Raw genomic sequence first — 12,939 nt, forward strand, 5'->3', positions numbered from 1 at the left:
CTGACATCTGGTGGTAGCTCTTGATTGGAAAACGATCAGCCAGATGGTCCAAAATGTGTCTAAGTTAATTTTGACTATCAACATTTTGAAAAGTAAATTTGGCAACCTTGCCGAGTTTGGCCACTCCATCACACACTCCAGACTGAAAGCATTGCTAGAGAGTGTCAGGGCACCAGGTCTCCCCAGGCTTTGAGTGGGCATCTTTGGGTGCCACCACCCCCTCTTGGTGAATACAACCCGGTCTTTGTGCCCCTGGCATCTCATCATCATCTCCTTTTAGGCCCCCCTCCCCTACCGAGTACTTCGTGATGGTGATTTGAAAAACAAAACTCAACTTGACAGTGAGCCCGAGACCAGGTGTGGTGCGTGGGGAAGTCCCGCCTCGGAGCTGCATGCACTGATCCTCTGGCTGGCGCAGTTTGCACCAGTATGTTTGTGCCCATGCTAGCTAGGGGAGATTAGGATTTCCCATTGAAGCTGGGCATGGCACGGGCTGTTGAGTGGTTTGTGGACACTTAGAAACTTTGAGAAGAGGTTATCTGATACCTTTGTCCAAAGAAGGGCAGGATACTGTGATAGATGCTTTACTCAGGAAGCCAGCTTCACTGGTCCAGGGAGGCCTTCTTCCAAATTCGTCAGTTTATAAGCATGAAGCCCTACTTCCCTCTGGGAATTTGTGGAATTTGTCATGTCCTGTCCTGGTTTTTTTGGTGATATGCTCGACTAAACTTAAAAATGTTTCAAAAGTAAAATCAATATGGAGCCTCCTTATATGGACAAAGTTATCTGAAAGACACCTAACGAATTTCCAGCTAGGTAAGCCATTTCCTCCTGGACCCTAATTTGTATACTGGTAGGGTTATTTGAAAATGAATGGTTTTTGAAACCACTAACACAGAAATGAATAAAAGATATGTTTACCGGATGTTTTAAAAACTTGCCTGCCAGAAAAGCTTAAATCCTACAGAGAGGGACGTAGAGGCTGGGCAGATCCTATAGAGACGGATGTAGAGGGGTGGGCAGATTTTAAACCTCTTGGAATGTAGAGTCATACAATGCTGTTATAGAACTGAAGGAACTGCAGGTACCCTTAAATCTATTGCAATTTTATATGAAGTAAAATTAATGTGATGATTCTTCCTAAGTTTTAACAAAGTTAAATATTTTAAAAAATATTTTAACAAAGTTTTTGCCAGTTTGAGGCAAAATGAGAAAAAGACAGTTGCAATGAGCTTTTCATAAAGCAAGGTGTATTCACTTGGAAGACCTGATATTCTAAAGTTATATTTTCTAAATTTGAGGGGATAAATATCTGGTCATTTATGAAATGATGCTAACAGTAGATAGCTGATTTTTGTTTTTGTTTTTTGAGATAGTGTCTCAATATTTCGCCCAGGCTGGTCTTGAGCTCCTGGCCTTAAGCAGTCCTCCTGCTTCAGCCTCCCCAGTAATTGGGATTACAGATGCGAGCCACTGCACCTGGCAATAGTTGTGTTTTTATTTTTATTTTCGAGATGGAGTCTTGCTCTTTTGCCAGGCTGGAGTGCAGTGGCCTGATCTCGGCTGACTGCAACCTCTGCCTCCCAGGTTCAAGGGACTCTCCTGCCTCAGCCTCCCGAGTAGCTGAGACTATAGTCGCGTGCCACCATGGCCAGCTATTTTTTTGTATTTTTAGCAGTGACGGGGTTTCACCACGTTGGCCAGGACGGTCTCGATCTCGTAACCTTGTGATCTGCCCACCTCAGCCTCCCAAAATGCAGAGATTACAGGCATTTTAAATAAATACATTTACTTTGCCCAGGCATGGTGGCTCATGCCTGTAATCCCAACACTTTAGGAGACCGAGGAGAGAAGATCGGCCAGGAGTTCAAGACCAGTCTGGGAAACATAGTGAGACCTTATCTCTACAGAAAAAAAAAAAATCAAAAAGAAAAATTAGCTGGGTGTGGTGGTGCATGCCTGTAGTGCCAGCTACTCAGGAGGCTGAGTGACAAGTGTTGCTGGAGCTTGGGGGTTCAAGGCTGGAGGATTCTCACCAGAGGTGTGGTGAACCATGATCGTGCCACTGCACTCCAGCCTGGGTGACAGAGCCAGACCTTGTCTCAAAACAATGAATTTTAAAACTGTCTTTATGAAATAAAAATTTGCCACCCCCATATCTTTCCCTGTGTCTGTCTCTGTAGAGGTGTGTCTTACTGGCCATTAGGATGGGAATATCTAGGAATCGCTGAGCTAGCATATCCACCATGCAGCGTTTGATCTCGACTAGATGGAGTCCAGAGGGAAGATGGCGGATCCTGCCCTGCCTGGGCTCCTGTCTTAAAGGGCAGAGGAAGCATCCGCTGGAATGGCTGTGGTCTGGAGTTTTGAGTCTTTCTGCAGCTGCCCTTGCTTAATCAGCCGACTCAGCTACACTGCCTTTGAGGGAGTCCCTTGAGAGGCCAGAGCACACATTTTCTAGGGCTGGGGCTGTTGTTCACTGACAGGCCTTAAAGCAATGATTCTCAAAGTTTGTGGCTTGCTAGAATCACCTGGAGAGCTTCTTAAATAAAATCCTGATGGCCAGGTTCACCTATATTGTTAAATGAGAATGCCCAAGGGCAGGAGCCAGCGTCACTAATTTGGGAATCTCTGCTTTGAGTGTGCAAGACAGAGCTTCATGCCTCGGAGTGGAGCTACCATACACTTCCAAGAGACAGATGGCGTGAATCTGTGGATTAAATAGAGGGAGGAAAAGACACACGGTTTTCGGTTTTACAGTCTTGTTTTGGTAGTCCCTGCTCTCCTGGGCCTGACAGCGTGAGCCACCACTCCCAATCCAGAGGTTGAGGTGAGCCAAGATCCTGCCATTGCACTCCAGCCTGGGCAACAAGTGCGAAACTCCATCTACAAAAAAGAAGTGACCTAATACGTCTCTGCAGAGGCACAACACGAAAGGCCCTATAAGTTGTACAACAAACGCTTCACATAACTGGGGGTCCCTAGAAACGGAAGTCATCGTGAGGCTCCATTGCATTTGACCTTTCCTCCTGATTTCCTGCATGGAGGGTCAAGCGTCCCGCAGCCACTCTTAAGATTACAAACTACAAAGCAGACATTTGCAGCCGGCACCTAAGTGTCAGTTCAGGAAGAGATGGACACAGAATTGGGGAGACACGTACCACAGCCACTCTGCTGTTGCGGTCTCTGAACCTTGTTCCTCTCCCCTCGTTCTGAACGGGCACTACTCCAGGGATTTTCCCCAGCATCTAGAGTCCCGAATCCTGAACAACCTTCCTGTGGCCCCACCGATGGGGATGACCTGCTGCCTGACCCTCTCCTGCCAGGGCCACTATCTCCCCACTGATTCCTCTGTGGGGTGGGAAGACCTCCTGAAGCCCCCAGCAGCCCGTGGTCAGTGATGCTGCTCCCAGGTGACCTTGAGCACACGAGGCCCTGACCATCCTTGCCCCTGGAATTCTCCTTTCCCCTGGTCTTCTGCCGTGGTGCCGCTGTCTGCTGTGGTCCTGTTAGGGTGTCCGTTTTCCCTTACAGTCTCAGGCTGTGCTTTGGTCTTTTTCCTGTCTCAGGTCGCCGTCTCCAGCCCTGACCTCTCTCCCACTCTTGGAGTCCCCATTCCTCAGCCCCTCCTGATGGACCTCCTCTGGTTCCTATGCTCCTCTTTCCCTGATGGCTTCTCCAAATCATGCTGGTGCTTTACCCATAGCTGTTGTACCACACTCCCTCCCAGGCCTGTGGCCGCCACCCTCGAAGAAGCAGACTTTGTTCCACTGCCCAGGACCCCCCCCCCCCGCCCCCAGCCCATCGCCCGGGACCTGCTCACCCGGCTGCCTTCCAGACCTGCCCTCACTCCTCCCTGCAAAACCAGAGCCTGGCTGGCTGCTGCCACTGCCCTGGGCTTCCCTTGCGCTGTCCCCTTCTCTTGGTCATATGCCACTTTTCCTTCCTGTATGTGATTTGTCTTTAAACGAGAACAAGTAAGTAGTGTTTTCTGGGAGCTTCCATTCCCAACGTCGTCTTCCTCATGCTTAGCTCCTGTGTGCCATACAGGCCATTGCTACTCATGTGCTCAGCCGTCCCTGCTGCACATTCATCTGGGACTCCACAGTGTTACCCGTAGGGCCCTGCCTGCATGGGGAGGGCTTTTAGCACCTGCCCATTTGCAGGTCGATTTTGTATTATGGTTAGAGTTGTAAGTTCATACGGCAAGATAATTGGCTAGGGACTGGTGAACCACTATTTCTGTTGAGCAGAGGAAAACCTGAAAGAAATGCAGTCGTTCATCTTCTCAAGAAATTAGAGAGTTTTTGTAATTGGAAACTTAATATAAAATAATAGTTTGCGTCAGCAGGTGGCATAGTGCAGCATCTTTTTTGTTTGAAACAGGGCCTCATTCTGTGGCCCAGGCTGGAGTACAGCCCGCCCGGCATCTTCTTGGTGCTGGTCCCACTGATGGATCGAGACCACCATCTTTCCATTGCTGGTGGGCTCCTGAAGAATCCAGGAACTACACATGTTGGGGAGGTACTAAGTGGACTCACAGAAAGTACACATCACAGGCCACGCACAGTGGTTCACACCTGTAATCCCTGTGGGAGGCCGAGACAGTGAGACAGGAGCTCAAGAGTTTGGAACCAGCCTAGGCAACATAGCGAGATTGTAGCTCTACAAAGAAAATTGTATTGTAAGTTTTTAATACAAGATTATTTTAAAAATATCATTTATACTGTCACCTCTGCATAACCAGCCAAATCCAGTTTTCATATTTAAAGCAAATGAGCCCCCTCCTCTCAGTGGGAAACATGAGCTGAAGCTTCACTTCCTCGATAGGGCTGGGAAAGGCAATCAGACAAAAATCTAAGGAAGGACCAAATATTGTACAGAGTGTGCAGACAGGCTCATGCAACTGAACTGAAAATACCTGCCTTTTCTCTCCACAGGGGAAAGTGGAAGTTGAAGCTGGGAAAGAAGGTATGAAGTTTGAAGCGAGCGCCTTCTCATACTACGGCGTGATGGCCCTGACGGCCTCTCCAGGTGCGTTTGGTCCCCAGCCGCGTAGGGCAGGGCTGCCTTTTAGGAAGTAAGGCTCCCTCTTGTCATCGTTCTCTCTGTATCTGCCAGCTGGCCTCATTCATTTCCTTTTTGAATTTTTCGTTGAAGTACATCATATAGGCAGAAAGTCCACACAAATCCTATGTGTACACCTCCACGAATTCTCACAAGCTGAACACGTTTTAAGTTGTACCCAGACTAAGAGACAGGACATCACCAGCTGTGCAGAACCCCCATCATGCTCCCTTTGAGTCACTGGTCCCCAGAGTAACTGCTGTCTTGACTTCTCAGCTTAGTTTTGCCTGCTTTTGAACCTTGCATAAATGGAGACACAGTGTGTGTTACGCAGGCTGGCTGCCTTCTCTCAGTGTCGTGCTTGTCACGTCACCTCTATTGCTGTGTGTGATCATCCGCTTTCCTCTCGCCATATCTAGTATGCCACTGTGTGAATGCACAGCAACACACATGTGCTTTCATTGCTGATAGACATTGGGGTAGTTTCCTCTCTGGGGTTACTATGAATATGTGACTTTAAACATTCTTGAACATGACTTTGGGTGAATGTGTGTGCCCGTTTCTGCTGGGTGTGCACCTGGGAATGGAATTGCAGGTCAGAGGGTACGTGCCTCTGGATTCAGCTCTGATGCACCTACTTACCCCCAACCTGTGCTGTGTGAGTTCCGGTTGCTCTATCCAGCATTTGGCATTGTTGAGTCTTTTAAATGTTAGCAGTTTGGGAGGTCTTAATTTGTATATTCCTGAGGACCAATGAGGTTGTTGCTATATACTGATTGTGGCCAGCTCTTCTTGTCTGGAGAGCTGGCCAGTTGAGTCAGCCATAAGGGTGGGTGGCCATGGGGGATTGACCAAGTTCTCTGAGCACAAGATTCCAAGATGCCAGCCAGCGAAACGTGCTCTCAGATGTGAACACAGATAGATGCCTGGTGGCTTGCTGGCCTCTGGAGACGGTGCTCCTTGGTGGAATGCAAACCCTTGCTATTAATACCTTATGCAGCCCGAACAGGTCAGGCAGTTCGAGAGAGGTTCTGGAGTGCCACCTTGTGGCAAAAATACCAAATGATATGCAGTGCTAGGAAACTTCATTTACAAACTTCAAACCTAATAATAGCCCATTTTAAAAGAATTCCTGAAAACCAGGCTTCAAAGAGGAGGAGACACCTCTAGACAAGACTGTTTTTGTGACATCAGTCTTCATCAGCTGTACCACCCAGTAAAAGTCTGAGGAACCCAAAGATGTTACAGTTAGAAAGTCACTGAGACGTCAAGATTTCCTCTGTCCCAAAAGTACCTTCTCACTATCCTGATATAGGTGTTTGAGTTCTGGGGGCATGGTGTCCCCATTGTCAACTGCTCACCAAAACCCATTTTGAACAGGGGCCTGTCTGACCCTACCTCATTAGTAGGTTTCTGTTGCGAACTTAAAGGTGACCTTCCTTAGGGTAGCTCTTACCTAGGCTTGAGAAGACCTGGGTTATAGAATCAACTCAAACACAGGCAGGTCGCTTGATATTGAGCGAGGCCCTTTGTCTCCTTCTTATTAAGAGGCTATAATGATACCAGCTCATGTGATTATTAGAAGACTAGGATGCAGTGATCCTTGCACAGTGCCTCGCCCCCTTAAAGCATGAGAGGAAATGTGGGCATAGCAGAAAGGTGCTGTGACTGTGATGCATTTTGGCGGCCAACCTCAAATTAGTCCCAGGTGAGCAGAACCAGATTTATAAGATGACTCTGAAAAGAAACTAGAGGTGGCCAGGTACGGTGGCTCATGCCTGTAATCCCAGCACTTGGGGAGGCTGAGGCAGGTGGATCACGAAGTCAGGAGTTTGAGACCAGCCTGACCAACATGGTGAAACCCCATCTCTACTAAAAATACAAAAAATTAGCTGGGCATGGTGGCACACACCTGTAATCTCAGCTACTTGGGAGGCTGAGGCAGGAGAATTGCAGGAACCCAGGAGGCAGAGATTGCAGTAAGCTGAAATTGCACCACTGTACTCCAGCCTGGGTGACAAGAGCGAGACTCCATCTCAGAAAAAAAAGGAAAAAAAAAAAAACTAGAAGAGTGGGGAGTGGGTTGTACATATCTACCAGTTACTGGTTCCTGGAACATAAATGTCAGCCCAGTTCCTATTGAACTGTAATGGAAGGACAAATCTCATTCAGAAGACATGGTGAACAGTCTCCAGAGTCTAGAGCTGCTAAAAAAGAAGGGGAGTTCGAGTCCAGGCAGGCCAACATGGTGAAAACTCCATCTGTACAAAAATACAAAAATTATCCGGGCATGGTGGCACATGCTTATAGTCCCAGCTGCTTTGGAGGCTGAGGCAGGAGATTGCTTGAACCTGGGAGGCAGAGGTTGCAGTAACCCCAGAGCACACCACTGTACTCCAGCCCAGGCCACAGAGCAAGACTCCGTCTCAAAGTTTTACAGAGTGGGGGAATTTCACTAATGGCATCTTACCTATTCCAAAGCCTAGTATTTTACTTAACTTTACAACTAAGATTTGGGGTTTTGTATATTCATTGAGAGGCGCACTTAGTACAGGCATCTCAAGATGACGTTTCTGTTTATTGATGTTCGCTGTCTGGGGAAAACCTTCAATAATCAGTCCTTAACACCTGCCTGCCCCAGAGGTGTGATTCCTGCTCAACATGACGTGTTCTGAGACTTTTCGATCTGATGGGGGCTGCAGCCCCCAAGTGAGCGGTGAGGAGGGTGACTGACTCTGGTCTGCATTCCCAGGAACTCTGTGAATGTGTTCTTTACTTAGTTTCCTCTCTTTTGAGATTTGAAAGCATTCCTAAGCAATTCAGAGCTTCAGGTCAAAATTATACTGAGCCGAATTGCCACAGATGGGGAGCAGTAAGCTGTGCAGTGAGTATTGGGGTGCAGGCACCGGTGGTTTGGGCCAGGCTCTTAAGGCAGTTGACTAATTGAGCTCCCCTTTTTGCCACTACTTGTGACTTAAACCCTTAAGAGTAGCATGATTCGAGCTATAAACCCCAATTGGTTATTAGTGGCTTAAGAGATTTCTGGGTTAGTAACAGGCTCGTGGGTAGGATTTCACCTGATCTTGGCTTCCGTGTGTTCCTCTTCCTGGAAAGCAGTGTGTGTTCTCTTTTGTTTCTAGAATACTCTACTGACTTGTGCATTTCTGCAACTGAATGCTCATTTTGTATTGGTAGAATGAATGTCCCCTCCTGTCCCTTGATGATAGAGATCTCTTTTCTTGCCTTTTGATGCGATCTCACCCTGTTTTTCTCCATTTTTCAGTTCCTTTGTCCCTGTCTCGTACCTTTGTTGTCAGCAGAACAGAGTTGTTAGCAGCAGGTTCTCCAGGTAATTCTGCATGCTTCCTTTCCGTCATTCTCCCGGTTGCCTCCCCTGCCCCCCATCACACCTGGCTGGCTAGGTCTGCTTCCTTTACCTGGACAAGCTGTTCTCAGTGTCCCTTGGAGTGCTGAAGCTGTAATTCCGTAACTTTATAGTGCGCTCTCCAGGAAAACATAAGCCACAGCAGGTGGAGAGCCCAGAGCACCGCACAGTCACTGTGTACAGGAGACATGTGCCAGGAAACATGGAAGGCGGACGGTTCTCACACAGGTTGTTAGCGCTCCCTGCTCTCCCTACCCTCACGGCTGACCTTGCATTTTCAGGTCAGCAGTAGTGGGGGCTGTTCTTGGTTCTCACTTTGACCTCAGAAAGTTATGGTGTGTGGAGTTTGCAGAGGCCCTCAAACCTTGAGGTCACTTTTAGAGAGCATACTTGCCAAAGGCCTGAGAACTGACCTCCTCTTGGTATGCAAGAAAAATCTCCATCCACACAGGCACACAGCATTCCTGTCTCCTGGCTTCTCGTTCCCACGTCCCTATGAGCGGAGCGCGAGCACTTCTGCTCCCCATCAGGCAGGTGGCCTGCTTCTCCCGCCGCCTGACTTGGTTTTGGAGTGAACACCGGGCACATTCCTACCCCGCTGCTGCTGACTGCCCTGCAGGAGAGGGCGGCCAGGCCTAGCTAACTCGTCCAGCCATTAACAAGAAGGGAAGAGGCTTAATCTGTCTTTAATTAAAATTGCTGGGATTTCCTAGTTGGTAACACAACTTTCCTATATTTATCTTGGGAGTTTTTTCCGTAATTACTGTCATAAAACTTTGGCACATAAATTTGGCCACAAAACCTGACCTGAACTGGGGGTCAGCCACTGTGGTCTTCACTGTGCTTGGTGCGAGTCCTCGTCCATCTCAGCACAAGCCAGTGTGTTTGTGGACTAGGGCTGCCCCAGAATTGACGGATAGTGTCTGTAATGTGGATGTATGGACTGTATCACCTTCCAAATTTCAAACACCTCTGGCCCCCCAGGGCTTCAGATGAAGAATGTGGACTATTATTATTATTATTATTATTATTATTTGAAGTAAGATGGCATTTGAGGCTCTGAGCAGTGAGCTGAAGCTCACGCCCTATGAGCTGTGGAAGGGGTCCCGGAAGGCAGGGCCTGCTCCTCCAGGATGTGGCCATGGGGCCAGGCAGCAGGCTCCTGGCAGAGGAGAGGGTCCACTCACACCAATAGAGGGCAGTGGGGTGAGAGGAAGTGGACTGAATCACCCTAAAATCCTCCTGAGGAGAAAACAGGAGACTTAGAAGTACTGCAGGAAGTCTCAGACAGGCAGAGGCCTGATCAGTAGCAAAGTACCTTGAAATGTTTTTATGGCCTTCAAGTGTTAACACGTAGACACTGTTTCAAAGGTATCTGTAGAAATGGTGATGAGATTGGTGGCTGAAGCCCAGGGATACAGTGGGATCCTTTGTTTCAAAAAACTGACTAATCTGTCACCCTGGGTGAAGTCATTGCGTGTCCAAAGGCTGGGTTGGGGGTGGGCGCATGGTAGCACAGTCTGGGAGGAAGCTGACAAGAAAGAATAGAAAATGCTAACTAGGCCCAGTGTGGTGGCTCACACCTGTAATCCTAGCACTTTGGGAGGCCGAGACGGGTGGATCACCTGAGGTCAGGAGTTTGAGACCAGCCTGACCAACATGGAGAAACCCCATCTCTACTAAAAAAATAAATAAAAAATTAGTCAAGCACGGTGGCACATGCCTGTAATTCCAGCTACTAGGGAGGCTGAGGCTGAAGAATTGCTTGAACCCAGGAGGCAGAGATTGCAGTGAGCTGAGATTGTGCCATTGCACTCCAGCCTGAGCAACGAGCAAAACTCCATCTCCAAAAAAAGCTAACTAGGCTCACTTATGGGGTACCTACTCATGTCAGGTAACCACTTTGTACATTGTCTTATTTTTAACCCTTGTCAGACCTTATAAGATGGGTACCAGGGCCAGGCACGGTGTCTCATGCCTGTAATCTCAGCACTTTGGATGGCTGAGGTGGGTGGATCGCTTGAGGTCCAGGAGTTCAAGACCAGCCTGGTCAACACGGCAAAACCCTATGTCTACTAAAAATACAAAAACTAGTTAAGTGTCGTGGTACACGCCTGTAATCCCAGTTACTTGGGAGGCTGAGACAGGAGCATTGCTTGAACCTGGGAGGCAGAGGTTGCAGTGAGGCGAGATTGCATGGCTGCACTCCAGCCTGGGTGACAAAAGCGAGACTCTGTCTCAAAAAAAAAAAAAAAAAAAATGGGTACCAGGTAATCATCATCCACAGTTTACAGATAAGGAATCTGAACCTTAGCAAAAGTGTGTCACCTATTCAAAGTTCCGTTCTGCTAAATATAAAAGTCTGTTAAATTGTTGATTTGCCTTGCTCTCTTAGAAGTGGAAACAAGGGAAACTGCCACTCTGAATTTAGTTTGTCTAACAATGAAAAATTAGTTCATGACTTCACAATTGTAGGGAAAGTTAAGATGTAAAAATTTTAGGAGAAAGTGGCCGGGCACGGTGGCTCATGTCCGTAGTCCCAGCACTTTGGGAGGCTGAGGCAACCTGAGCTCACAAGTTCAAGACCAGCCTGGGCAACACGGCAAAAACCCATTTCTACCCAAAATACAAAAATTAGCCAAGTGTGATGGCACACACCTGTAGTCGCAGCTACTAAGGAGGCTGAGGCAGGTGGATCCCCTGAGCCCAGGAGGTTGAGGCTATGGTGAGCCAAGATCGAGTCACAGCATTCCAGTCTGGGCAACAAAGTGAGACCCTATCTCAAAAAGAAAAAAAAAAATTAGGAGTAAGTGAATTTGTCACCGAAGATTCTTGGAATACTTATGTTTTGTTCTGGGTGTCCTGTTTGAAGACAGTGATGGGGTGAGATGAACAGCTACAGGATTTATCCTGGAGAAGAGACTTAAGGGGACCATCACTCTCTTCCCCTAGTTAAGGGCTATTTTGAATAGCAGAGGAAGAAAAGGTACTCACTAGAGCTCCACACAGAGGAAGTGAGACTATCATTTGAAGTTAGGGGAGGCACGTTTTGATGGGTACGATGACAAATTTTCCTGATAGCTGAAGGGCAGGTGCAGCCAAAAGCCAGCTCCTCTGGGGGGCATCTGTCAGGGACACATTGCAAAGAGGAGCCAAGCCTCAGATGGGAGAATTGGTCCCCTCCAATCCTGTGATACGACGCGATTCAAGACCTGGCCAGGGTGGGCACGCATTTCCTATCTGTGCAATAGAGTTGGTTAGAAAAGCAAAAAGTGGAAGAAGCCTTGGTGAGGGGGCGTTTTTTATGACATTTATATTAGAAGCGACGGTGAACTCCCCAGAAGAGCAACAACACCGAGACTGGCTTTCTTCCACTTTGTTTTAATGAAAGGATGCTACAAAACCTGTCTGGAGACTCCATAGTGCCCAAGATAACTTACTCAGACTCTTCAGGGCTTTAATGTCTTCCAGCATTCTTGAATGCCTGAGACATCCTCGGGCTAGCCGATGGGGGATTTTACTGGGGTCAGACAAAGATAATGGGTTTGGCTGGAGGGTATGTTATGAGCAGACAAATATTTTGATCCCTTTACAACACATACTGAATTACGAATATTCTGAAGAGTCCCTTGTTTTTACTTCCGGCAAAATGATGAAGTGCCGTCCACTCGTGGCCTCTGTTTGATATCAGGCAGCTTCTGCATGTCAGACCTTGGCCTGCCCTCGCCTGAGCATCTCACAGCACCTGGGAATGCTCCTCACGCAGGCACGCAGTGCAGGGTCTTTGCTGTTAGAGACTTGGGAGGATTGTGTCTGTCACATACACAGGCCCAGGCAGCTGAGATGGATAGAGCGTGCTGGTACAGGGAAGCCAGCGCGTCCGCTGTGCATAGGAGACCCTCGGCGGCGCACTGTGTGGCTGAGACATCTGGAAGAAGTTGGTTGGGCTTGTGTGGCACTGAGTCTTTTTTATTTTGGAAACTAAAGAGCTGTTTTTATTGGCCGTATCTACTTAAATGGTTGGATTTTTCCCTCCTTTTCCAGGTGAAAATAAGTCCCCTCCTCGCCCTTGTGGCTTGAATCACTCAGACTCTCTCAGTCGAAGCGACCGGATTGACGCTGTCACACCAACACTGGGGAGCAGCAATAACCAGCTCAATTCCTCGCTCCTCCAAGTCTACATCCCTGATTACTCAGTGCGAGCGCTCTCGGATCTGCAGTTCGTTAAGGTGAGAGATGTGAGTGCCGCGTGGCCGGGCCTGGCAGTTAGATGTCAACTTCCCTGGAAAATTGTCTGTTTTGCTCCCGGCACTCCTCAGGGCTCTCTCTCTGTCGCTCTGTGGGTGCCCTGCCTTCCACTCTCAACTACAAACCCTGTTTTCCTCTGTTGTGCCCAAGCCTCAGGCTGAGAAAGACGTTGATCATCTTGGTCCTATCCAGTGAGCTGCCAGATCAAATATGGCTCTTTCAGGGAATGGGAGCTGGAG

General features: G+C 48.2%; 1 protein-coding gene across 2 annotated transcripts in view; it reads left to right on the forward strand.

The window, feature by feature from the left end:
• The window catches only part of CNNM2 (cyclin and CBS domain divalent metal cation transport mediator 2), a 173,726-nt gene that overhangs the window by 146,239 nt on the left and 14,548 nt on the right, over window positions 1-12,939 (forward strand). Inside the window, exons 5-7 of one of the 2 annotated variants that reach the window (XM_010333363.3) lie at window positions 4,941-5,034; window positions 8,351-8,416; window positions 12,497-12,681. In XM_010333363.3, coding sequence (XP_010331665.2) covers window positions 4,941-5,034; window positions 8,351-8,416; window positions 12,497-12,681 — 345 coding nt within the window. The remainder of the gene's footprint in view (window positions 1-4,940; window positions 5,035-8,350; window positions 8,417-12,496; window positions 12,682-12,939) is intronic. The other variant, XM_039465014.2, reaches the window with a different exon arrangement.

Source organism: Saimiri boliviensis, chromosome 12 (assembly GCF_048565385.1).
Source record: "Saimiri boliviensis isolate mSaiBol1 chromosome 12, mSaiBol1.pri, whole genome shotgun sequence".
Taxonomy (NCBI): domain Eukaryota; kingdom Metazoa; phylum Chordata; class Mammalia; order Primates; family Cebidae; genus Saimiri; species Saimiri boliviensis.